Source organism: Phascolarctos cinereus, unplaced genomic scaffold (genome assembly GCF_003287225.1).
Source record: "Phascolarctos cinereus isolate Bilbo 61053 unplaced genomic scaffold, phaCin_HiC Scaffold_4;HRSCAF=312, whole genome shotgun sequence".
Taxonomy (NCBI): Eukaryota; Metazoa; Chordata; class Mammalia; order Diprotodontia; family Phascolarctidae; genus Phascolarctos; species Phascolarctos cinereus.
In genome coordinates, this window is record NW_027555847.1 from 591,744,003 (window position 1) to 591,770,918 (window position 26,916).

The following is a 26,916-nucleotide window of genomic DNA, read 5'->3' on the forward strand; positions in this document are numbered from 1 at the left end:
CTCTAGATCAAACACCCCCAGGTCCTTTAACTGATCCTCACAGAGTGTGACCCCAAGGTCCTTCAGTCCATCCTCCACACCACTACCTAACAAATGGTTATGAACTCTACTCAAAATCCTTCACTGCTGGGGCAGCTAGGTGGTGCAGTGGATAGAGCACCGGCCCTGGATTCAGGAGGACTTGAATTCAAATCTGGCCTCAGACACATAATATTTACTAGCTGTGTGACCCGGGGCAAGTCACTTAACCCCATTGCCTAACCCCCCCCCCCAAATATCCTTCTGTGGCTTTTTATTGCTTTCTGGATAATGTCATGTAATTGTCACATAACACACCATTGTTCCACCAATATCACACCAATGCAATGGAAATAGCATGCCATGAGCATGCCAATATCATGTCACTGTCATACCAATATCATAGAAACATCATACCATGAGCAGCCCATGTCATGCCATTGCCTTACTGATATCATGCCAATGTCATGGAAAATCACACCATTGTCACACCAATATCACAAAATATCACACCAATTATATGCCAGTATCAAGCCAATAGTAAACATCATGCCAATATCAGGGAAATAGCATATCAATTATACACCAATGTCACACAAACCTCACACCAATTACAAATATCATGCAAACAATTATACTTCAATATGATGCAAACATCACACCAATTATATGCCAATGCTACCCCAATATTAGACATCACACCAATGTTGCCCAATTACCTGTCATACAAACATCAGGCCAATGTCATGCCAATATTAAATGATATCATGAAAACATTACGTTAATTGCATAATGATGTCACACAAATTATCCCATTTACATAAAGTCATGCTAATAACAAACACCATGGCAACATAAACAAAACATCACACTACTGCCATGCCAACACCACGCCAATCACTCACCAATGTCACACCAATATCATGCAAACTACATACCAATATTACAAAACCTTATGCCAATTACACATCAATGTCCCACCAATGCCATTATCACTAAATTGCCATAGCAATATCGTGAAATTATTGATTACAGGCTGATATCACTCAATCACGTGCCAATATCATGACAACACCACATTAGACACCATACCAACACCCACCAATTATATGCCAAAGTCACAAAAATGCCACACAATCACATGGCAATTATATATTTTTAAAAAAATCACACAATTACATGCTAATACCATGCAAACATCACACCAATACAAAACACCACCAGTATCACAGAAACCTCATGCCAATTACATGACAATACCACACAAACACCACACCAATAGTAAACATTACTAATATCACAGAAATATCATGCCAATTACGTGCCAATACCAGACTATTACAGCAAACATCATACAGCAAACAGCAAACACTTACATGTGAGTTAACATCACATCAATTACACACCAGTATTATGCAAGCATCACCATCAACTAATTATAGGCCAATGTTACACAAAACATCATGACAATTACATACCAGATAGAACAAACTGGCATTACTATCTCTGCTGAAACCTTTGTATCTGTCATTTAGCAGACTCTTTTCTCTGGGGAGATTCAAAGGCCCTTTAGAGCTCATAGATAGATCCTCTCCCATTTAAGCTTATCTCGAATCACTCTCTAATCTCCAGGTCCACTTGTATTTCCTTTGAGCACTTTCCATGCAGAGACTACTGGGTATTTTTGTTGTCGTTCAGTTGTTTCGGTTATGTCTGACTCTTCATGACCTTATTTAGGGTTTTCTTGGCAGAGATGCTGGGGTAGTTTGTCATTTCCTTTTCCATTTTAAAGATGTGGAAACTGAGGCAAACAGGGTTAAGTGACTTGCCCAGGCTCACACAGCTAGTGTCTGAGACTGAATTTGAACTTAGGAAGATGAGTCTTCCTGACTCCAGGCCTGGCACTCTATCCACTGTACCACCTAGCTGCCCTTACCGGGATATAGAATTGTACCATTCAGATATAACAGTATTTACTCTCAAAATACTAAAGTTGCTGTAAGGGGAGTCACTGAAACTCTCAGCTCACAGCACCAACTGGGAATGCCAACCGCTTTATTGTCCCATTGCCTACTCTCTCTACCACCTATGAATCAAGGTTCTATCCCAAGATATTAGAGCTCCAATGCCTGAACCCTTCCCCAGCCCCACTTCTCCATTTTTACTCATCTCAGATTAGTCATCCCTTGTGCCTCCCCCCGATTCTTAAACCTACCCTTAGGGACTTGCATTGACTACCACCCTTCTTTCTCTACCTCTTGCACTTACCACTAATTTCCGCATCAGCTCAGTCACTCCTACTACCTACTTTACACCCCGAGGAGTTCAATCTCTGATTGCCAACCTAAACAATGATCAGAAAGGGTAAGGGAACATCTTCTTGCCTCTTTTGTACAGCCTGAAGAGTAATTACTATTCACGGGTTGTAGCAATCATCTTTCATATACAGCTCTTTGCCTTTTAAGTCTCCTTTCGCTAGATGAGAATTGTGTGTTCATGGGTAGACTATCAAGAAGTCTATGTACTAGTTCTAGGAATAACGCCGATCATGGAAGAAACTTGGCAAGGCTTTTGTGACCACCTTAAACTTTCACCTTAATGTTGGAAGTTGGGGAAGAGGAAGGAGTGAGCAGAGGGTGAAATGAAAAAGCATCATATAAGGAACTGAAACTAGAGCTCCCATGAGGTTTCCGGTGGTCAGAGAGGCCTGGGTTCAAAGTTGCTGGTTGTCAACTAAGTAATGAAGGATCCTATTCTTATATTCTTCCTCCTATGAGGCTAGAGCAGACACGTGCTGTTAATTAGGGGACACTGCTGTTCAGTTGTTTCAGTTGTGTCTATCTTTAGGGTTTTCTTGCCAAAGACACTGGAGTGGTTTTGCCATTTCCTTTTCTAGCCCTTTTTATGGCCGAGGAACTGAGACAAACAGGGTTAAGTGACGTGCCCAGAGTCACACAGCTAGCAAGTGTCTGAGGCCAGATTTGAACTCTTTGAACTCTTGGAGTCTTTCTGATTCCAGGCCCAGCACTCTATTTACCAAACCACCACCCCAAGAGAACAATTAAGAGGGCCTAAAAGAGAAAATTCCACTGGGGAAGAACAATATGGTCCAAGCTATTACCTGAGAAGACGGAATGCTGTTCTTGGTCAACCCAAACTTCACAGGGTAATAACTATACAGAGTTAAGGAGTTGGGGAAGACACATTCCAAAGCTGGTTATGAGGGTTGGGAGAAGGTTTTTCAGCACAAAGTCAAAGGAAATGTCATTAGGCATTATTGAAATGATGGTATGTTTCTCAAACCTTCTTTATCCAAGACAGTGTTGGTGGCAAACTAGTTAGCAACTCTGCCCTCCTGCATCAACATCACTGTGGGCAGAACTAGTCTCCTTTACCAAATGTTCAACTTAGAACCACAGAGTGGTAATTTCTTTCACTACTTACGCAGGGAGATAGTTCATTTCTCCACATCTCATAATTATGTGGGTCATCTGAGCAACCCATTCTTTCTGATAAGCTGTTTCCAGGACAGAAAGAGTTAATGTGTGGCACAGGTGGCATTGAGCAGAAAACGGCCACTGGGGGGCAGCTGAGACGTTGGCAGGTGCTTCATGGATGGTTGTGGATTTGTACCAGCTGTTAGCTAGATAAGACTGAAGATAGAGCTCCCAGAAGGGGAAAGGAGTTCAAGTTAAAAATAATTTGTGGAAGTTGAAAGCACAGGGATTCAACCTAGCCAGGCTAGGTCAACACTGTTACAAACACATTACTCACATAATCACAGACCTAGAGGTTTAAAGTCAAGGAAAGTAGTAGACAAATATGAGGATGGATATGGGAGAGAGGTTCAGGTAAATTCCCAACAGAACATCTATAAAAAGGTAGATGAAGGGTGCAAGCAGAATGACCTACTGACCCACAATGTTATGATTTTGTTAGAGCAGGCACTCCAAAAGACAACTGCTACTTGCCTTTTTTTTTTAAGTAAAGATCAATTGAGGAGGCAATGGATGAATTGCATTCATTTTTAGATTCATATAATTTGGCAGCTAATTATCCTAGCTGTTCAAGAGATTACATGAATGTCATAGGAATGGAAGGGGAAATGATCATTAATGCCAATAGCATGTCATACATAGGACCAGGATATACCAGTCTGATAGAATTAGAATGGGCTAGTTAAAGCTGGAGCAGTCCAGATTTTTGAGAGTCTGGTTGCAAGAACCGCCTTCAAGTGTACTTAAATTTTTTTTTTTTTATGATCCATTAGCAGCATCTTCCATTCTCTTAGCAATCCAAAAAGATTTAGATAACACTAAAAAATAGCAAAATGAAATCCAGTGTTATATTTTATTTCAAATTCATTTCAAACATTTAGTCTAAGAGAGGAAGTATGGCATATTGAATATACAGCTGGCCTTGAAGTCAGGATCCTGCTTCTGATACATAATGGTTGTGAATATGGCTGGTAAATCAGTTAACCTCTTACATGAGCTAAGTAACTCTTTAAGAAAATAAGTTACAGAAAATTTGTTGACACATATAAGTCTAGATCAAACAATGAGCATTTAAATATGCAGACTGAAGGGGCAGTGAAGTGATACAATACATAGAACACCAGCCCTGGAGTCAGGAGGACTTGAGTTCAAGTACAGCTTCAGTCATCTGACACTTACTGTGTTACACTGGGCAAGTCACTTAACCCTGATTACATCTCCAAAAAAAAAAAATGCAGATTGAATAAGTGTTAAGAGAGTTGATACCCTAAATCAGATAAAACTATGCATTTAAAAGAAAGATATGTACAGGTATAAGGGAGAAAATTACACACCATAACCAATGGTAGCTTTCCGTAGTTCTAAGTATATTCTGACATTTATTTAGCTAACAAGTCTCTTATAAAGAGCAGTCTAGTTTTTAATCTTTTTAAAAGCCAGCCAAACCTTTCAAACCTCCACCTAACTCTGTTGAACCTTTACTCATGTAATCTATATATCCCAAATGGCCATTTAGGATATTAAAAAAATTAACAGTGTTGAGGGAAAAAACCCATACAATTTGAAAAATATATAAAATGGGAAATTTGGGCAAGGTTGTACATTCAACATTTTCGAGGTGATTTAAAAAATATGTTCAATGAAATATACATAGCCAAAGGAATTAGAGGTGTTCAAAAAGTAAAACCTGCCATTACCACTTTTTTCCATGTAACCTTTGGTCACTGCTTGTAGAACCCCCAGGGTGTCATGGAACACAGGTTGAAAACCACTGATTTATGATCCTTTTTTTTTTCCCCTTCAGAGCAGTGTGAACAGAAATTTTCCCAAAGCAAGGTATTTGGCAAGGTCTTGCTGGCTCTGAAAAGAAAATGGCTTTGTGGAACAAAACGTGGTCAGTACACCACATGTTGTTCTGTTTATACACCTTAGTCATGTGTCTACTCCTATTTATTTTAAATGGCTAGCTAATTTATCCTAATACACTGGTTTCCATCTATTAGACTGTCACATGAGCAAAGTAATGGACCTTTCTTAACACCCCTAGGCTTCTGTTTTGGATGACATAGTCCTTCCACATTTTAGTAAAGCCACTTTCTCTATAACATTTAAAACATTTCAGTGACATTATCAATATCTGGTCTCTACAGCTACAGGAAAGCTGAAAACAGATACTTAAGATTATTGAGTTTTGCAGGCACTTTGTCTGAGGGAGGTGGGAGGTGTCTGAATTGCACTAATAAATACTACCATTCTTCATCTTGGCTTTGTACTTTTCTCCAGCAACAGAAATCTATTTTTTTTTGCATTCTCACTTAGAAACTTTTTCATCTCTTCTAGTTGTTCAAGATATTTAGAACATCAGAAGCAGAATACCAGTAAAGATCACTGACTGAGAGCTGGGAAGGATCTCAGAGGTTATCTGATGAGGAAACTGAGATCCAGAGGGGTTGTGTGACCTTCCCCAATAAGTGGCACATTCAAGATTTGAACCCAGTTCCTTTGATTCCCGATTCAGGACACTTTCCAATGCATTCCTGCTGCCTTTCATAGAACTTACAGCTTTTTTCATTTGTTAGTCTTCATACACTTTGAAAAGTATGTTGTAACAGCATTGCTAAGTATTTTCACAATACATTCATAAGCTATTATCCCTACTTTTCACAAGTGTGGTGGTCACATAGTTAAAAAAAAGTGTTGTACACAACACAATTTCTGGCGGAGTCCAATGCCTGTTGCTACCTTAGGAGATATGTTTGATTTGGTCTACTTCCTTGGTGCATACAGGACTTCAAAGGATCATATACTCAAGAGATGGAAAGGTCCTTTAAAGGTCAACTTGTCCAAACCTCTCATTTAACACAGGAGGAAAACGAAGCCCAAAGAAATGAAGTGACTTGTTTTCACCACCACCCCACTTCTTAATCTCAACATTTTCCCCCCAATTAACAAGTATTTATTTTCTCTCAACTGCCCTTCCCCTCCACTGAATTTGAAGCAAAAGAAAATCCTTACAACAGATATGCATAGTCAAGCAAAGCAAATTCCTATACTGGCTAAGCCACCAAATGGACCTTCTACTTCTTCATTCTGAGTCCATCACCCCTGTTGGAAGGTGGGTAGTATGCCTCTCTGGTAGTCTGGAAATAGTGGTCTGTCATTGATGCACAGCACTGAAATCTTTCTTTACCACATTGTTTTTTTACTACATAATTTGTTCTGGTTTTGCTCAGGTTAAGGTCACAAAGGTATTAAGCAGCAGAGCCTGGATTCGAACCCGGTTCGTCTTCCTTGAATGATGGTCGCACATCTTCATACATCCCTGTAGTCTAACGAATACTATAAGTCACTTTATTTACATTCCCTGATTCCCTCCAAGTCAGCTGTGGACTTTCACTGTTCCTCTGGGCCCTCCTGGGCTTCTTCCTTCAGGCACTCTGGGGGCCCTTTCCACCAGCATCCTATACTTTCGTCAAGGTGGTGCCCTTTGAGAACTGAAAAAAATAATCAATCATTAAGTGCCTACTGTGTGCCAGATGAGGGGTATAAAGATGCGAAGAAGGAAACAATTCCTACTAAGATGACATTCAGATAATACTGCTTGAAAGCCTTGGCTCCTTTCCCCAGATATCAATCCCAAACACTTTAACCCTTAACGTTTTGGCCCCTCAGGGAAACAAATCACAGTTTCAAAGTCCTCGTGGCCTCTCAAGCGGTTCTCCAGGGCCCCCGCTCTCCTTCTGTGTCAACTCTGGCTCCCAGCTCCTCCCCCCTCTCCCTCCCTCGGCCACAGAGCCTGTCTGCAGGAGAGACACAGCGTAGCGTGGCTTCGCGGCCCCACTTCCGGCTCCGCGGTGCCTTCCAAAAGCCCGTCCGTCTCCCCTCCTGGGAGCCTTCTTCAGGTTCTCCTTCACCTTCCCAGAGGCGAGGCCACCGGAAAGGGTCTGAGAAGGGTGAGTCGGGCCGCCCGTGCTCGAGCTTTCAGGCGCCGCCGGACGGAAGCCGAGAGGGAGCTGTGAGGCCAGACGTGGGAGGGTGAGAGGATGGGGGCCGGCGCGGGGGCGGAAGGTTTATGGTGAGGCACCGCCTGGGGCAAGCCCGGAAGTAGGGGGTGAAAGGAGTGGAAAGGTGGAAACTGCCGCCTCCACCGCCGCTGCCGCCGCCGCTGGGGGCCAGTGTGAGGTGCCAGGCGGCGGAGTTCAAGTTCATGCTGCGTGGCCCCGAGTGTGTGAGTGTCAGCCGGGGGCGGGGCCTCTGGGAATGGGTGGGAGGGAGCGGTAGCGGGGAGCGGGCCTTGTTCCGGCTCTGAGGTCCGGCTTCGGCTGCGTCCGGCTCCAGCCGCCCAGGTGACCAGTGCCTCAGGCCGGCCAGGGAGCGGAGAGAGGCGGGCCCGGGACCGGGTGTCCGGCGGGCTCGGAGGCCGCCCGCGAGGGGAGCGCGCTTTCCGAGCCGAGCGAGCCCAGGCTGACCCCTCCCCGGACAAGGTCCTGCGGCCAGACGCGAGTCGGAGCTGGTGGCCGGGGGCTGCTCGGCAGCGCCCCTCTACAGATGCCCCCCGCGGCGCTTCTGGATCGACCCCCTCTTACGTTACCTCTGCTTCTGTCCCTTTAGCTTCTGACAGCGGCAGCATCACCGGGCCTTGCACGATGCTGGAGTCCTATGTGACTCCTATTTTAATGAGTTATGTGAATCGCTACATCAAGAACCTGAAGCCATCAGATCTACAGCTCTCACTCTGGGGAGGAGATGTGGTTCTCAGCAAGCTCGAATTAAAGCTGGATGTACTGGAACAGGTAAGTAATGAACTGAGAATCTATTTTCAGTCTTTCTAGTAATCATTCCTGATGGTTTCCTACTGTTTTGTAATGAGTCCTGCTAACTTCTCACCCACCTCCCCCTTTAACATTTTCCAGGCATCAAGAGAAAAAGGAGACTTTAATTTTAACAGGACATTTTTGTGGACTGTTATCAATGACAGTTTATTAGAGCATAGTTACAAAAATATGACAGATTAATGCTTTAAAATTTAAATACAATTTTATATTTAATGTTAAGATAAAATTTAATAAATTATATTTTATTTTTGACATTCATTTTAAAAAATTTTGGGTTCCAAATTCTCTCCCTTACCCCAGCTTCTCCCACCTATTGAGAAGGCAAACAGTTTGATATCAGTTATACATGTGAAGCCATGCAAAACATCAAATAACTGATACTTTAATGAAATTGATTTGAGTATTTTAATACTTAGTACTTTAATAATTTAGTGCTTTAATAAAAAAATGTAAGGACCAACACCTACATTTACTTAAATTGCCGTGGTTCCGTCTGCAGCCTAGCAACAGCTGAAAGGGAAGGTCTTTTAACCAAAATAATCCATTAGAGTTGCACCTTTCATTCTCTTTAAACCACAAAGGCAGCATGTTTAGAGAGAGAAGAAAGTTGTGCTTTTTATCAGTCTGAGATATGGTGTGCCCCATCCCTTTTGCAGGGAGAGGGCATGAAGGAAGTATCGAGTAAAGACAGAGAAGCTGGACACCTATCTAGCCACTCTTCATTTTATTTCTGTTACTGAATATTCCCAGAATATCAAACGTATAGGTAAATGAAATGTACAGATACACTCTAGTTGATAAATAAGTGATTTTCAGATTATCCATGTCACTACTTCCCTGATTTTGGATGAATAAATGTTAACTGTGTGGAATAAGAGTTAGGTAAGTGTGTTGATTTTAAAAGCCATTACTGACGTATTACTTATTCTTTGTCTTCAATAAAGAAGTCAATAATCAGATTGAAAGAGAATAAAAGATTAGGATAATTCATATTTATATAGCACTTTAAAATTTACAAGGTGTTTTCCTCAAATTTCTGTGATGTAGGTAATGTGTTATTCCTGTTTTACAGAATGCAGATTATCAGGGTAAAATGTTTTACTTATCTTATAGCTAGTAAGTGTCAGAATCTGGCTATGAATCCAGTGCTTGTTTTCTTTGTAATTAATGTACACTAAGACATCTATTAATCAAGAGCGTGTGTCATAGTCACATATTTTATTGTCAGAAATTTGATTACCAGAGTTAGAATATATAGAAACATAGAAAGTAATAATATGTAGAAGCATAGAAAGTAATAGTTCCATTGTATTTTACCCTGGTCAGAATTGGTCTGGATTATTGCATTTTATTCTGATTGGCTATATTTTAGGGAGCATATTAACAAACTGGAGGAGGGTGATCAGGATGATGAGGTGCTTGTAGACCAGCAATGCTGCTTGGGGATTAATTGGATTAAGAACATTTAGTTGGGAGGAGAAAGTTTTCTCCAAAGGAGACAAAATAGCTTTCTTTAACCACTTCAGGGGTCTTATGTGGAATAAGAATGAAAGCTTGTTTTGGTTGGGCCCAGATGACAGATCTAGAGAAGTAGTGTATAGAAATTGGAGAGAGGCAAATATAGCTAAATATAAAGAAAACTTCCTAGGAGTCAGAACTCTCTAAAAATGGAAGTGGATGCCTTGTGAGATAAACACTGGAGGTCTTCGTGTGGATGTCGGATGCCAGATTTTTGGGAATGCTATATATTGGAGATGTTGTATAGGCTGGACTGAATGGCTCATAGATACTTTTTTTCCCTTTTTTTTTTTTGATGAGGCAATCAGAGTTAAGTGACTTGCCTAGAGTCACACAGCTAGTAAGTGTCATGTATCCGAGGCTGTATTTGAACTCATGTCCTCCTGACTCCAAGGTCAGAGCTCTATCTACTGTGCCACCTCGTTTCCCGTCTCATAGATACGTTCTATGTGAGATGTGAGTACTTTCTTTGAACTTTCCAATGTATGATTTTTTGGATTCTTTTAAGTGACTTGCCCAGAATCACACAGCTAGCTGAAATACATTTTCAAGTTTATTTCACAGGGATTGTTAAACTGGATGACTCTGGCCTTTTGTCAATACTTACTTGCCAGTAAGAGAACCTGTTTTTTAGAACTTTTGGTCTGGCTTCTTTATTGTTTAGTATTTGAATGCCTCTTCTGTGCTTTGTTCTTTACAGAATATAAATAAGGAACCGTACCAGTTGGTAACTTTTTACACTCTCAAAGTCTAATGGGATCTTAGATTTCAGACTGAAAGGGACCTCAAAAGTTATCCTATCCAATCCCCTACATTTTACTGATGAGGAAAGTGAGGCTTGAAAAAGTTCAAGTGTTTTGTCCAGGGTCCTCTGATAAGAGACAGGGTCAGGATTTGAACCCAGATCCTGTGACTCCATAGCCCATGCTCTTTCCATTTTGCCATCAAGCCTCCTTTTCCCCTGAAGAATAATGATTTTCTCTCTGTTGTTCTGTTTTTAAAAGTAGTTACTATAGGTGAAATGAAATTCTCACTCTCTGAATAATCTTTTTCAATATTTAAAATAATTAGTGACAACTTTTATTTGGACATAAAAACATTGTTATTTATTTTGGACTCCTGTGCCATACTTGGCCAGTATGACAGCTGCAGTCATGGCTCTGAACTTGAAGTGTGTTGAAATTGTGCTCCTAGAAAGAAAAGCATAAACAGGGGGGGAAAAGGATGGAGAGAAAGACATAGATAGTTATCATAATTGTGAATGTGATATATGAATGTAATGGAATACTGTTATGCTATAAGAAATGATGAACAGGCAGATTTCAGATAAACCTGGAAAGACATGTATGGTTTGATGCTGAGTGAAGTGAGCAGAGCCAGGAGAATGTTGTACACAGTAACAGCGACATTGAGTGATGACTGACTTTGATAGACTTAACCCCTTTCAGCAATACAAGGATCTAAGGCATCTCCAAAAGTCTCATGATGGAAAATGCTATACACATCCAAAGAGAGAACTGTGGAGTTTGAATACAGATCGAAACATACTATTTGCTATTTTTTTTCTTCTGTTGTGTTTTGTTTCCTCTTTCTGGTGGTTCTTCCTATTAGTTCTAATTCTTATTTACAATATCACTAATGTGAAAATATGTTTAATAAGAATGTATATGTATAGCCTATATTAGATTGTGTCCCGTCTTGGGGAGGGAGGTAGGAAGAGAGGGGGAGAAAAATTTAAAACTCAAAAGCTTATGGATATGATTGTTGATAAATCAAAATAAATTTAAAAAAATTGTGCTCCTAACATCTGTTTGCTGCTTGGAAAGTCAGAGAAAGCCTGGCTGTGATTGTGGCTTATATTAAGATGTCTCTCTCAGAAGTAGCTAGGGGCTGATATAGGAGTTACTTATTTCTGCTTTAGTTTTTCTCATTTTTTTTGGCTAGGCAGTGGGGTTAAGTGACTTGCCCAGGGTCACACAAGCTAGTTAAATGTTATGTGTCTGAGGCTGGATTTGAACTTAGGTCCTCCTGCGCCACTTAGCTGCCCCTATTTTTCTCATTGTTAATGTGTATGTCTCTGTGTGTAATATCCAAATCTCTCTTATTTTGGGACCAATAATCCCAAATTGTGAATTATTCAGGTCTTTTTCTCCAGTACAATTCAACAAGTATTTATGAATATCATTATGTTTCCCACTAGTGGGTCAGGTATCTTGAGGCTAACTTAACAAATGCAGTGCTATTTTCTACATCCTGTAAGTAGTGGGAAGCCACTGAAAGTTTTTGAGCTGAAGAATGACTTGGTGATGAAAATGTCTTTTGGTGGTTGAGTATAGGATGAATTGGAGTGGGACCAGATTAAAGACCAGGAGACTAGTTAGGAGATAGTTTCAGTAACTCAGAGAAGAAGTGTTAAGAGCTAGGTTAATTGACCAGGGAATGGAGAAGAGAGCATGTGGTATAATAGAACATTGGTTTGGAAGTCAAGGGACTTGGGTGCTTGAACTTGACTCTGCCACTGTGTGATGTTGGGGAAATCGAAACCTTTTTAACCCTCAGTTTTCTAATTGTAAACCAAAGAGATTTTACTGTGATCTTTAAAATCCATTCAAATTTTAAAATTCTGTAATGTTTTTAATCCAAGGACTTTTATGACTGATTGATGATTCAAATATTTGATTTAAAAAAATCTAGAGAAGATTTCAGAGTTTTAGACTGGGTGGCCGAGGAAATTATTATACTATTGCTTCTTCTTTTTTCTTATCAGAATAAAATCAGGACTCTACCCTCCCCTTCCAACCCCCCCCCCAAAAAAAAAAAACCCAAACAGTTCCCTTTTACCTCTTTGGAGAATTAATGGACAAAACACTGCTAGCAGTTGAAACTAACATGAGGAACCAAAGGAATCCAGACACCAGGATACAGACCAATACCTGCATAATCCAGAATAACAGATGGACTTATGTTGAAAAAGTGTAAAAAGTGTGTAGAAAGTGTTTTGTTATTGTGTTTCTGTAGTTCCTAGGTTTGTCTTGGCAGGTGGACTCCCAAGTATTTTATATTATCTACCATTATTTTAAGTGAAATTTATCTTTCTATCTCTTGCTGCTGGATTTGGTTGGTAATATATAGAAAGGCTGATGATTTAGATGGATTTATGTTGTTACATCCTGCAACTTTACTGAAGTTGTTAATTATTTCAACTAGTTTTTTAGTTGCGTCTGTAGGATTCTCCAAGTATACCATGATATTGTTTGCAAATAGTGATTTTTTTTTGGTTTTGTTTCTTCATTGCCTTGATCTATTCTAATTTCTGTTAATTTCCTTTTCTTCTCTTATTATGTATTATTATTATTCTTGGTTAACATTTCTAGTATAATATTGAATAACAGTGGTGATAATGGGCATCTTTGCTTTACCTCTGATCTTATTGGAGAAGCTTCTAGACTAACATTACAGATAATACTTGCTGACGGTTTTAGAAAGATACTATTTATCATTTTTAAGAAAAACTTCATTTATTCTTGTGCTTTCTAATGTTTTTAGTTTTATGAATTTTTTAAGGCTAGGATTACAAAGTGAAACCTTTCTGTCACTGAATAGTAGTGATGAAAGTTTTTATGAAGTTCAAACATCAACTAGAACGAAGAATAGCAACAAGACAGTGATTATCTTAATTTTTACCAGTGAGGTATTTTATGTTTTCATCCATTTTTTCATTTTTTTGTTTCTGTTTGACTGATTCTTGCTCTCTCATAGAGTCATTAGTTTCCATTTGTCCAATTCTAATTTTTAACAGATTGTTTTCTTCTGTTAGTTTTTTTACTTCCTTCTCCAATTGGCCAATTGTATTTTTGAGGGATTTATTTTCTTCAGTGTACTTTTTTTTTCAGTTGGCCAATTGTATTTTTTAAGGACTCTTCTGCCTCTCTCATTTGACTTTTAAAATCCTTCTTGAGCTCTTCTAAGAAGGCTTTTTGGGCTTCAGACCAGTTCATAGTCCCTTTTGATGTTGCAGATGTGGGTTTGTTGACAATGTTGTTCTCTTCAGAATTTCTCTCTTGATCTCCACTCTTCTCATAATATGAATCTATGGTGCATTTCTTTTTACTCATAGTGTTTCTTTATTCCTTGGCCTTTAAAGAGATTGAGCTCTCCTGCTGAGGAGCAGATGGCACTAATCCAAGCTTCTTGTGTTGGGAGCCTCGGTCTTGGTCCCTGGCGTTGTGTGCTGGGGCCTCTTATGTTGGCAATTGTAGGCTGTAGGGTTCTGGCAGCTTACCTGGTGTTAGGCTGGAATCAGCAAGGCTGGAACTTTCAAGCAATTCTGGGGTTGCCTGCTTTTCCTTTCCTTTAGCTTTCTTCGGCTCCTTTTAGGTGGGTGTTTATCTGCCTGGGGCCCCTTGCAGTGCTGCCTCCCTTAGATCTGGTGAGGCACCGGGAGGCTCCTTTGCCATAGAGCGCCAAGGCACCTGGTGGTTTTCTAAGCTGATTTCTACTGGTTCCCTGCCCTTACTGAGGCACTCTGAGGTCCAAGTGTTGGTGTTTGCCTGCTTTACTGCCTGGGCTTCAGGATCTCCTCCTGGTTGGCAGTTGGAGGCTGTAGGGTTCTAACTGTTTACCTGGTATTGGGCTGGAATCAGCAAGGCTGGAACTTTAGGGCAACTCTAGGTTGCTTTCTTCAGCTCCTTTCAGATGAATGCTGCAGGGTGCTTATTCACCTGGGGCCCTTTGTAGTGCTGCTTCCCTTATTTTTGCTGAGGCACTGGGAGATAGGTTTGCTGTAGAATGCCAAGGCACCAGAATCTCCTCCTGGTGTGCTCAAGTGTGGCTGGGCTACTGCTCTGCTGCTCCCTGCCTTTCTTCTGGTTCAGCTGTTCCAGGGTTTTTTCTGGGGTTATAGTTTCTGGGTTTTCAGAGATTGGTAGGGGAGGGTGAGAGCGACTGCCTTTTTACTCCGCCATCTTGGCTCCTGGAAGTGAAAGTCAATTAAGTTAATTTTTAATGAGAAACATCAAAACTTTAAAAAATTTAAAACTAATGTTTCAAATGTTTTTTGTAAATTTGTATCAGTACTTTTAAAGGTTGTTAAAGCTTAAAACTGTACTAAGACTTTTAGGACACTAGGGGTTATACCCACTAATGATGAACTTTAAAGAACAAATGTAAAAGATGTCAACAGGATGTGTTAGGAAGGAAAGGGGGACCAGTCATGTGACAGTGGCAAGAGATAATAGGTGGCCAGCCCAGGTGCTTTACTGGTATCCTTTTAAGTGTCAGGAGCAAATGAGGAAGTCTTCCATTGTGTTGGGTCCTTGTGACCTTGTAGAGGATAGGGAAAGAGTTGCCTAGGATAGGTAAGCATGGATACATTGTGGTCTGCATTGTTGGAAAGTACTTATGAATTGACAGACTTACTGATCAATTATTGTATTCTATATTATGTAAAATAATTTAGTGGTTTCCTGTTGTCTCTATGATATAATTCAGTGTCGTCTAGGACTTCCCACTGACACCTAATCTGGCTTTAATCTGCCTTTCTAGCTTTATTTCGTATTATTCCTTTTCACAGCCCTCTGTGTTCTAGTTAAACTGGAATTCCCTTGAACTTGATATTCCATTTTCTGTTTTCTGTGCTTTCATGCAAAGTGTCTGCAGTGTGGAATGTGCCCTGCCTCATCTCTGCCTCTCAGTCACCTTATCTTCTGTTGAGACTCATCTCAGGTGCCACTTACGTGAAGCCTTTTCTTTGATTCATATCCTTTATACTTAATTAGTAGAAATAACCAATTCCTGCAGGTGGTAGAGAAGATATTGCCCCACAGTAGGAATTTTCCCATGTTACTGATTATTAAGCTTTGCCCCTCCTGTGGTGGTTTTTTTTCCCCCTCATGTGCCATGAAATCTCTTCCTTGGTTTCCTGTCCCAGTCTTCTGGTTGTCACTTCTCGCCAGGAGCTTTGATTTCCCTTTTACTGAGGCAGGATGAGTGGTCTCTTTAAGTACCATATCACTATAGATTATCCAGGTCACCATCTCACTTTATAGAATATCTCTCTTCCATGGGAGTGTTCATTAGCAGTACCCTCTCCCAATACTGAAACAGTAAGTCCCCTTTTCTTTTCTTATTTCAGTCTCTCTCTTTGCTTTCTTGCTCATTCTCCTATAGCCCCTCTACCTCCTGAGAGACTAAAGCATTTTCCCCTCTCCATTATTAGCTTTTGTCTTAATTAGCATACATCACATATTCCCTTCTGTCTTTTTCTTCCCTGCCCCTTTTTTTGTGACCTTCGTTCTGTAATTTAGTTCCACAAAAAAATTAATTCACCTGTAGGCAGAATATTGTGAAGTCTATTCCAAAATCTTTCACGCCAGTTTCTCCGCATTTCCTTCTCTTTGACTTCTGATTTCACCCTTGTCTTGTGCACTTTTATAAAGAATTCTCTTACTGGTCTTTCTGTTGTTTTTTTGTTACTGTCCTTAGTTGTTTTCTTTTTTTAATTTGTTTACCTTTTTCATATTTCTGTTGTCTGGGTGTTTACAAAGCAAACCATTTGTTCAGGTCTGTTTTTCCTTCTAGGAATGCTTTGAATACTTTTAAAATTTGATGTCCATCTTTTTTCCTTAATGGTTAGGGCTCAAGTTTGCAGGATGTGTCACCTTAAGTTAAAATCATGAGCCTCTTGCTTTTTGAAACAATTATTCCCTCTTGTAGTTTCTGGTGGGTGCAGAATAGTCTCATGAGATTTGAATTTACTTTACTTCATAATGGTATCTTTTTTCTTCATCACTTGTAGAATTTATTGTCATTGAAATTTAGCCACTTTTGTCTTGGAGTTTGTAGCACAGGGATGTGTGTGTGTATTTTTTTGGAGATGATAATGTGGATTCTTTTGATTGGCACTTTTTTTTGGGTTTGGAAGTTCTGGGCAGTTTTCTTGTATTCATTTCTTACACTATGGTGTTCAGTATTTTTGATTTATGTTTTTCTGACAGACCAATAATTCTTAAGTTGTTGGTATATCCTGTCTTCAAGATCTGTATTCTGGTCATATTGAGATCATGTTTTCTTTTAATGTTAATGCTTTTTGCATCTTTTCTCCCATGTTGTTGTTTATTTCTGTATATTTGCATTCTTAATCAGGTTTTTTCCCCTCTTTTTTGAGAGAATTGTTACCCTGGATTGAAGTTTTTTTATTCTGCCAATTATTTCTCTTCTACAGGCCCCAAATACTGTTTTTACAAATCTTATTTTATTTTTAAACCATTCAGGAATATCCTGATATAGTTCCATGCTTTCTTTAGAATCCACAGGGTCCTTTGCCTCATCAGCTATTGATTGATTTTCTTTTGTCTTGCAAATTTATTCATAGATTCCTTGACTCTTTTTACTCAGTCTGAAGGCCATATTCCCTTTTGCTTTTAATATCTTTCCTGTTTGTTTATCTGCTTATATTCAAGGTCTTTAAGGGAGTTTTCTTCTTGAAATCTTTGGTATTTTGGTATTTTCAGTCTTGCCTTCCCCTCCCCCCATTATTCCCCTATCATTCACCTCCTGAGTTCTTTCCATTTGATGGTAGTTTTTTTTGGGACCTGGAATTCAAAGCAGTTTGCCATCAGTCAGTATTCATTTATTAAGCACCTACTATGTCCCAGGTACTGTGTTAAGTTCTGGGGATACAAAAAATAAAAGACAAAAGACGGTACTTGTCTTCAAGGAGCTGACATTCTAACAGGAATTAGCCGTTTCAGCCTCCTCCCTTGCTTGGGCAATTCAATTTCACTGGCTCTAGTCTTCAACCCAAGTGATTTGTAGGGTCTGGGGGACGATATGGAATGGGCCCCAGCTGGGTGCTGTATTCCTTCCTTTCAACTTAGTGGAGTTCTCCACACACTCTCCTGCCTTAGTTCTATCAGTTCTCTGGCTCAGTTTTTTTGGCTGAGCACAGAACACTGCTGCCCCAGCCTGAGTAAACCACTTGTCAAAAATCATTAGGAAAGGTGAGAGTTGGGTTGAATCCTCTTTTAAGTGGTTTGTCCAGTTGATCAGCTTGTGTAGCCATGGATGGTGGTTCAGGAGTGGATTCTGAGTTTATTGAGGGTTAGAGATTAGCATTCTCTGCTATTGGTTCATTGAATTGTTAGAGTTCTTAATTCTTATTAGAACACCTTAGATTATGGAGATAACTGAGATAGCTTTATCTCATGCAAATAATTCTCATTTTGGAGAGGTATGAGCGATTGATAGAATCAGACAAGATGTTTGTTCTTCCATCTTGTTGGTCATGTGTCCCAGAAGCTTTTCCTAATCCTAGTTATTTGTAGTGCTTTTTCCCTCAAAATTTTCAGTAGTGCTTTATTCATTTCCTCCCTTTCTCTTTTTCTTTCCTTGATCATTCTATTGTTATCACCCAGAGATAAGCATAAGCTCTTTTAGGGATAAGATTTTCATTTTTGCCTTTATATCCCTATAGCCTTGCACAGTGCCTTACACAGAGTAGAAACTTAAATGTGATTAGTTGAATTTTGTCTATCTATTTATGTTTATATGTGTTTTGAAGAGGATAGTTTACCCTTTGGTCTCTTTCAGTTTTTTTCCTAAACTGTATTTTCTAAGAGAGGAGCTAGGTGCAGTGGATAGAGCCCTGGGCCTGGAATCAGGAAGACTCATTTTCCCGACTTCAAATCTGACCTCAGACACTTAGTATCTGTGTGATCCTGGGCAAGTCACTTAATCAAGTTTGCCTCAGTTTGCTCATATGTAAAATGAGCTGGAGAAGGAAATTTTAAACCATTCTAGTATCTTTGCCAAGAAAACCTCAAATGGGGTCATGAAGAATCAGATACGATCAAAACTGACATTTATGTAATTCTGTAAGGTTTGCAGATGCTTTACTTGAATTATCTTATTTGATCCTTATAATAATCTTGAGGGGAAAATACTATAAGTATTATTATTTTCACTTTTACAGATGAGGAAACTGATAGGGTTTGGATCCAGGTCTTCCTGACTCCAAATTCAGCATGCTGTCCACTGCACTTATTCTTGTTATTAATATTTGCCAACGGTTTAGGATTTCATCGACTCCTATTTGCAGGTGATAATCGTGCTAATAGTACTGGTCTTAGAGTCAGAAGATCTGGGTTCCATACTGGTTATGCCACTGACATGCCATGTGACCATAGACAAATCATATTTTTCTGAATTGCAATTTCCTTATAGGTAAAGTGGGGAGAATCATATTTACATTACCTAATTTACAGGGCTCTTATGGGTATCAAAAGAAATAATTTATGTAAAGCATTTTATGAATTTTAAAGGATTTTAGAAGGATCATCCATCACCATCTTCATCCATTCCTTTGTTCGTCCTCATTCATTTAACCCTTCATCTTCACTACTACTTCATTTTGGTTTGATAGAAAGAGCACTGAATTTTCAATCAGGACTTAAGTTTAAGTCATGCCCCTACCATCTGTTTTCTGTGTCATCATGGGCAAGTTATTTGACTTCTCTAGGCCTTGGTTTCCTCATCTGTATTGTGAGGTGGTTGGGCTGGATGACCTCTAAGCTCTCAATCTCTTATGTATTTACAACAAGCCCCAGTAGCGCTATCATAGGTACTCGGTGGAATCCACAGCAACACATAAGAGATTCATTTAACCATCCACGTTGGAGAAATGAAGTAGGTGGAGAAACGCATGTTGTGCAGATTATGCCTTGCAACTAGATGGCTGTTACTCAGTTGTGTCAGTTGTGTCTGACTCTTCATGACTCCGTTTGGGGTTTTCTTGGCAAAGATACTGGGGTGGCTTGCCATTTCCTTCTCATTTTACAAATGAGGAGCTAAGGCAAACAGGGTTAAGTGACTTGCCTAGAGTCACACAGATAGTAAGAGTCTGAGGTCAGATTTGAACTCAGGAAGATGAGTCTTCCTGACTTCAGGCCTGGTGCTCTCTCTATTGCCACCTAGCTGCCACAACTAGATGGACATCCTGTCAAATTTGTCTCTGGGACAGCTGCGAACCAGGTGATTGAGCCTCAAATTAAGTAGATGGAAGAGATCAGATTTAATTGCATCTGAGAAATTGTCTATTGCTTTCAGTGATAATGAGTTGCTTATTGCCCCAAGTCCCATCTCTTTTTACATCAGTAATATCCTAATGAGAGGCAGTGTGGCATAGCAGATAAAGAACTAGCCTTGAAGTCAAGGCAGCCTAGGTGTAGATACTGTCTCTAATACATACCAATGTCACCCTGGGAAAGTCACTTAATGTCTTAGTGCCCCAGAAAATCCTTAAGATTGGGATTTTTAACTTGGTCCAAAGACCTGGAAGAACTGTGAATAGCTTGTAGGGGGTCTATGAATTTGGATGGGAAAAAAAATTGCATCTTTATTTTCACTAAATCTTTGATTCCTTTTTTTTTTGTATTGTGCATTCAAAAGCATTTTTTGAGAAGGTGTCCATAAACTTCACCAGACTGCTGAGTCTGAGACACAAAAAAAGGTTAAGAACTCTTGCTCTAAGATTCTAAGTTATAGAGCCTGTGTTCAACTTCATTGAAAGAGAGAGTTCCTTTACTGTTGAAATTAGAGGTCTGGTCCAATACCAGAACTAGTTTCCTTGTCATTCTGCAAATCATTTAATGCTAAATTCTTGGAAGAATTAAAATTAAATTGGGTTACTTATAACCCAGAGGGATATGGAAAGATGTGGTAGATTTTAGCATTCTCTAGTGTACGGCCCATGATGACTTTTACTTTAGAGGTGCTGTAAATGATAATATCAAAGACAGTCATACAACTTATCTCTTGTCTCTCTGCCTCAAGTCTCTTCCCACTTCATTCTGTTCTTTATTTAGTTGCTGTAGTGATATTTTGCTCAGTGGGTTTTAGTGGCTTCTTATTACTTCTAGGATCATGTATAAATTTCTCTCTTAGCCATTTAAGGCTCTTTATAACCTGGCCCCATTCTACCTTGCTAGTCTTATGCTTTACTGATCTCCGTATACTTTATGATCCAGTAAAGCTGGCTTACTTACATTTCCTCCATCATGACATTCCATCTCCTGTCTCAGATATTTTTGTTCTTTGTCCCTTGTGTCTGGAAACCTCTGACTCCTTCACTTAGCTCAGATTCTACTTTCTGCAAGAGTCCTTTCCTGGTCTCCCCAGCTGCCAGTGCCTTCCACTCTCAGATTGCCTTTTATCTGCTTCATATGTGTCTTGTATGTACCTCGTCAATTAAATATTTACACACCACCCCTCCCCACCCCTCATTAGGTTGTAAGCACCTTGAGGGCAAGGACTGCTTTTCCTTCACTTGTATCAAAAGCACTTAGTATGTTGCTTGGCATGTAGTAAGTGCTTAATAAATGCATATTGAGCAACTGATTGACAGCTTTATACTTTAGAGACTTCTTGCCCAAGTTAGCATTGAAACTGTGATATAGTTAGAAGGAGCACTGGCTATGGAGTCAGAAGACTTGGGTTCATTTCCCACCTCTGAGAATTACTCTGAGATATGGAATAAGCCATTTTATCTACCTGGGCCTCAGTTTCCTCATCTGTAAAATCTTTGATATGACTAGAAGATAGTCCAGTCATAAAATAAGAATGAGAACAAATCAATAACTAAAATGGTACAAAGCCCTTACCCTTTCCTCACCCTACTGAGATTAGTAAAGGAATAAGAAGATAGTTTTCAGCATATTGGGTAGATCATGTATGGTGAAGTTTTAGGAGAACATTGGAAAAATTCACACAGTATAGGAATATAAGAAGACATGAGGGCTTGTATCTGTGGTAGGAGACAGTGGAGACATCAAATAAACAGCTAATAAAATCGTGAGTTATCAGAGAAAGGTCTAACTTGGTACTCTGAGCTTTGGTGGAATTAGACCTGTGTTTAGACTCTAGTCCTGCCCCTTACCACCTTACTACCTTTATCATTTGCAAAATGAGGAGATTAGATAAGGTGACTTTAAGTTTCCTTCTAGTTCTGCTCTTTTTTGTTTTCTTTCTTCTATTTCTGTTATTCTTATCTTTTTTCATCTTCTGTCTTCTCATTTAGTGATGTTTTTTGTTATTTTTTAAAATCTCTGCAATTTCTAGTTAATTCTTTTCTTCCTCCTAACTTAATATCTCCCCCCACCACCACCACCACACGGAGGCATTTCCTCATCTTTTCTCTGGTCTCAGGATTGGTCATTACAATTTCCCGTTGTTCTTGCATTCTTATAATTTATTTCACTATAGTATTAGTTGTGTTGATTTCCTGAATCTGCTTAAGTAACTATGTTAGTTGATAATGTCTTCCCATTCCCATGTTTATCTTTTCTTATGATGCAGAAATTGTAGTCCATTAGTACACCAGAGTTTATTCAGCTGTTCACCAGTTGATGTATACTCACTTTGTGTATAATCTTTTGCTATCACAAAAAATGCTGCTATGAATATTTTGGCAAACTTTCTTTCTCTCTTTATGTCCTTGGGGTATAGACCCACTAATTGGATTTCAGTTTCAAAGGATATGAAGAGTTAATATTCTTGTATAAATACAAATTGGTTAGAACATGGTCTTTACAGCTTCAGCAGTAGTGTTTAGTGTTCTTATCCTCCTGCATACTCTCTGAAGTTGATCACTTTAATAATCTTTGTCAATTTGTAGAATTTGAGAGGACAGCTCCAATATTCTATGATGCCTAATTCTGTAAGCATCAGTGTACCTTTAACATAGGAAAACTTTATTTTTTAAAAGAAAGTCATTTGTTCCTATTTCTTGGTTATGCTTTCAACTCTTTCTTTAGATAAACTTTTTCCTTTTTTCTTAGAGGATTCCAGGAAGATGGTGGAGTAGGTCAGAAAATTCCAAGCTCTCCAGATTTTCCCTACAAACAAGACAAAATAGCACCTCATGATGAATGTAGAGTGGTAAAAATAAACAAGAAGAGTTGGTGTAGAACAGTGGTACTCCTGGGACAACTGGATAAGATCTGAAGAAAAAGCCCAGGACTGAGGTTTAGTCCTTATGAAGTGTGAACACCTCCAGGCTAGTTCTGCTGAAACAGCATGTGGAGAGCCCTGGGGGCTAGCTGGGTTGTGAAGTAGCCTCTGCCCCAGCCACAGGAATTTTCACCATCTGGACAGTGTGGGGAGTCTGGTATTTGAGTGGGAAAGATTGAGGGAACCTCTGCTGATAAGGGACACGAGGCCCAGTTGTCCTGCTGAGACTTAGCCCTGGGGGAGAAGGAAACAGCACATGCCAGGTGAGTGCAGAAGCAGTGAGGCAGGACCCCACTGGCTATGGGCACTTACCAGGAGCATAGAGTTATTGGTTTTGGTTCTAGGCCAGAAGGGAGAACTCAAAGACCTGAGGCCAGAGGCACCATCCTCCATACCCTTGGTATGATTATAATAATAAGCTGCTACAAATAAAAAAAAATGAGCAGGCAAAGGAGAAACAACACAACTATGGAAAGTTACTATAGGAATAGAAAAGACTCCAGTTCATTTTCAGAGGAGGATACTGAAGCAAAAAAAGCCTCTTCTATCCCAAAGAGTAATGTCAAATGGTCACCTGTCCAAAAAGAATTTATAGAAGAACTTAAAAAAGACTTTAAAAATCAAGTGAGAGAGATTGAGGAAAAATTAACAACAACAAAAAGAACAATACAAGAAAAATGAGAATATTATGAAAAGAAAGTCAACCAACTGGAAAAGGAGATACAGAATCTTTTTTTTTTTAAGTGAGGCAATTGGGGTTAAGTGACTTGCCCAGAGTCACACAACTAGGAATTATTATGTGTCTGAGGCCGGATTTGAACTCAGGTCTTCCTGACTCCAGGGCCAGTGCTCTATCTGCTGTAATACCTTGCTGCCCCCAAGATACAGAATTTTAAAGAAGAAAATGATTCCTTGAAAATTAGAATTGGACAAGGGGAAGCCAGCAAAGTTATAAGAAACCAAGAAACAATAAAACAAAATGCAGAGAATAAAATGTAGAAAAGAATATGAAACATTTCAAAAAACAACTGATCTGGAGAACAGATCAAGAAGAGAAAACATAAGAATAATCAGACTACCTGAAAGCTATGATTGAAAAAAGAATCTTGGTACAATAATATAAGAAATAATTAAAGAAAATCATCCTGTAGCCTTAGAACAACAGGGGAAAGCAGAAATAGAAAAAAATCCGCCAATCACCACCTGAAAGAGATCCTATGAGGAAAGCCTATAGGAATATCATAGTCAAACTCTGAAACCCCCAGCTCAAGGACAGAATATTATGAGCAACAAGAAAAAACCATTCAAATATGGCAGAACCACAATTAAAATCACACAAGACGTAGGAGCAGCTACACTAAAAGACTGCAGGTCTTGGAACACTATATGTTGAAGAACAAAAGGTTATGGCTGAAAAATATGCCCAGCGAAGTTAAGCATAATCTTGAATGGAAAAAAAAATGGACATTCTGTGAATTGTCAGACTTTTGAGTTTTTGTTGCAAAAAAACCTGTACTCAGTAGAAAATTTGACATACAAGATTCAAGAGAAATATAAGGTACACATCAAAGACTAATTACAAAGGACTCAATAAGGACAATAAGTTTATTTTTATATGAAGAAACAATGTTTATTTTTTATATGAGGAAATGTAAAACCTATGTCTAAGATTGTTATTAGTAATTGGGTAGTTCAAAAAAAAGATTAGGGTAGACCTGAGTATGATGTGATTCTAAAAAGTAACCATTTAGGAAAAGGTAAAAAGAATTATTATCTTATACAAATGAAGTGTGAGAGGAAGAACTGACACAGAGGAATTAGATAGAGGAAGAAGGTTGGTAATTCTGGAACCCTACTCTCATTGGGAATGGGTTAAAGAGGAACACTACAAAAATATCTAGAAAGGTATAAAGGTCTTCTGAATTCAGAAAGAAATAAAAGACTAAGGGGATAAGGTAGGGGGAGAGAATAAGGGAGGGATTTTTAGAGGGGACTACTCACATGAGATGTGGGTTAAAGGGAACAATATATACATTTAAAAGGGAATAAATGTCTTCTAAGAGGGGAGGGAATAGAATGGGGGGGTATAGAAGGGTATAATGGTTATGGGAGGATAAGGTAGGGATCTTTGGGTGGTGTAGGAGGGGGTAGATTGAGTAATAGGAGGGCAAGGTAGCAGGTAGAAGTAAAGTTGAGGAGTTATGAGGGATAGGAAGTAAGAGATACACACAAACATAAAATAAAGAGCAGGAGTAGAATTTAAGAAAAACTGATTTTTTTCATGATCTGAAAGTTTAGCTAAAATGGATTTACTCAAAAGAGAAAAATAATCTATATCCACACTTAATTGCATCCTTCTTGGGGGCTGGAGAGGAAGGGGGGAAAAAGAACAAAGTAAAAGTGCACAGCAGAGAATGAAAACTTATAAGGAAGCAAAGAAAAGATGGACAGCTCTGAACACAATGTGTAGTATTTCTCATATAAGCCTTTTTTGTTATTTAAATTTTTTTATTAATTTATTTTGATTTATCAGCAATCACTTCCATAAGCTTTTGAGTTTTAAATTTTTCTCCTCCTCCTTCCCTGCTTCCCTCCTCAAGATAGCGTGCAATCTGATATAGGCTATACATATGTATTCCTATTAAACATATTTTCACATTAGTGATGTTGTAAGTAAGAATTAGAACCAATAGGAGGACCCACCAGAAAGAGGAAACAAAACACAACAGAAGAAAAAAATAGCAAAAAGTATGCTTCGATCTGCATTCAAACTCTATAGTTCTTTCTTTGGATGTGGATGGCATTTTCCATCATGAGGCTTTTGGAGATGTCTTAGATCTTTGCATTGCTGAGAATGGCTAAGTCTATCAGTATTAGTCATCGCACAACGTGACTGTTACTGTGTATAACATTCTCCTGGTTCTGCTCACTTCACTCAGTATCAGATCATACAAGTATTTCCAGGTTTTTCTGAAGTCTTACCTGCTCATCATTTCTTACAGTACAATAGTATTCTATTACGTTTATATACCACAATTTGTGCAGCCATTCCCCGGTTGATGGGCATCCTCTCAATTTCCAATTCTTTGCCACCACAAAAAGAGCTGCTATAAATATTTTTGTACATATGGGTCCTTTTCCCATTTGCATGATCTCTTTGGGACACAGCCCTAGAAGTGCTATTGCTGGGTCAAAGGATATGCACATTTTTATAGCCCTTTGGGCATAGTTCCAAATTGTTCTCCAAAATGGTTGGATCATTTCACAACAATTCATTAGTGTTCCAGTATTCTCACATCTTCTCCAACATTTATCATTTTCCTGTTTTGTCATGTTGGCCAATCTGATAGGTGTGATGTGGTACTTCATAGTTGTTTTCTTAAAATGAAAATTTATTGTTGTGTATTTTGAATTCTGCTTTTTTTTTCTTTTTCTTTTACTTTTTTTTTCGTTTTTTAACTTTTTACAGAATTACATTCTGCTGTGCACATGGCATTGCTTTATTTTTTCTTTTCTTATTGTGTATTTAAGTTTACAATAAAGTAATTTTAAAAAAGACTTATGGTAGGAGGCACTGGACAAAAGTTGACCATAAGTGATTTTCATTTAGAACAACAACAACGGCAGTTGTACAGTAGAACAAGTCAAGGAAACAAATCAGCAAGAATTTATTAAGTGCATATGCCAGACACTTTGCCAAACACTGGGAATACAAAGAAAAAGAAAAGAAAAACTGCTCCTGCTCTCAATAATCTCACAGTCTAATAGAGGACAAAACATGCAGATAACTATGTACAAATAATTTATGCATATATGTCTGCATATACATATATACAAACATATATTTACACATGGAATAAGGGAAGGCACCAGCATTAGGAGGCATTGGGAAAGGTTTCCTGTAGAAGGTTGGATTTCAGCTGGGACTTGAAGGAAACCAGGGAAGCTGGGAGATGGAGATGAGGAGGAGAGCATTCCAGGCATGGGTATTCCAGGCAGTGAAAATGCCTGGAGTCAAAGGTGTGGCTTCTATGAGGAACAGC

General features: G+C 39.1%; 1 protein-coding gene and 1 long non-coding RNA gene across 4 annotated transcripts in view; one reads left to right on the forward strand and one right to left on the reverse strand.

Moving 5' to 3' along the window:
- Nucleotides 1–4,349: 4,349 nt before the first annotated feature.
- On the reverse strand, nt 4,350–7,672 carry LOC110196116 (uncharacterized). Its single transcript, XR_002321130.2, has 2 exons — nt 7,430–7,672; nt 4,350–7,009 (listed from the first exon to the last, which is right to left on the reverse strand). It is a non-coding gene; the product is annotated as an uncharacterized LOC110196116 (long non-coding RNA).
- VPS13B (vacuolar protein sorting 13 homolog B) overlaps nt 7,633–26,916 on the forward strand; it is a 1,028,583-nt gene continuing 1,009,299 nt past the window's right edge. Inside the window, exons 1-2 of one of the 3 annotated variants that reach the window (XM_020969177.2) lie at nt 7,633–7,743; nt 8,127–8,308. In XM_020969177.2, the coding sequence (XP_020824836.2) occupies nt 8,162–8,308 (147 nt within the window). In that variant the 5' untranslated portion in view covers nt 7,633–7,743; nt 8,127–8,161. The remainder of the gene's footprint in view (nt 7,744–8,126; nt 8,309–26,916) is intronic. The other 2 variants (XM_020969175.2, XM_020969189.2) reach the window with 2 other exon arrangements.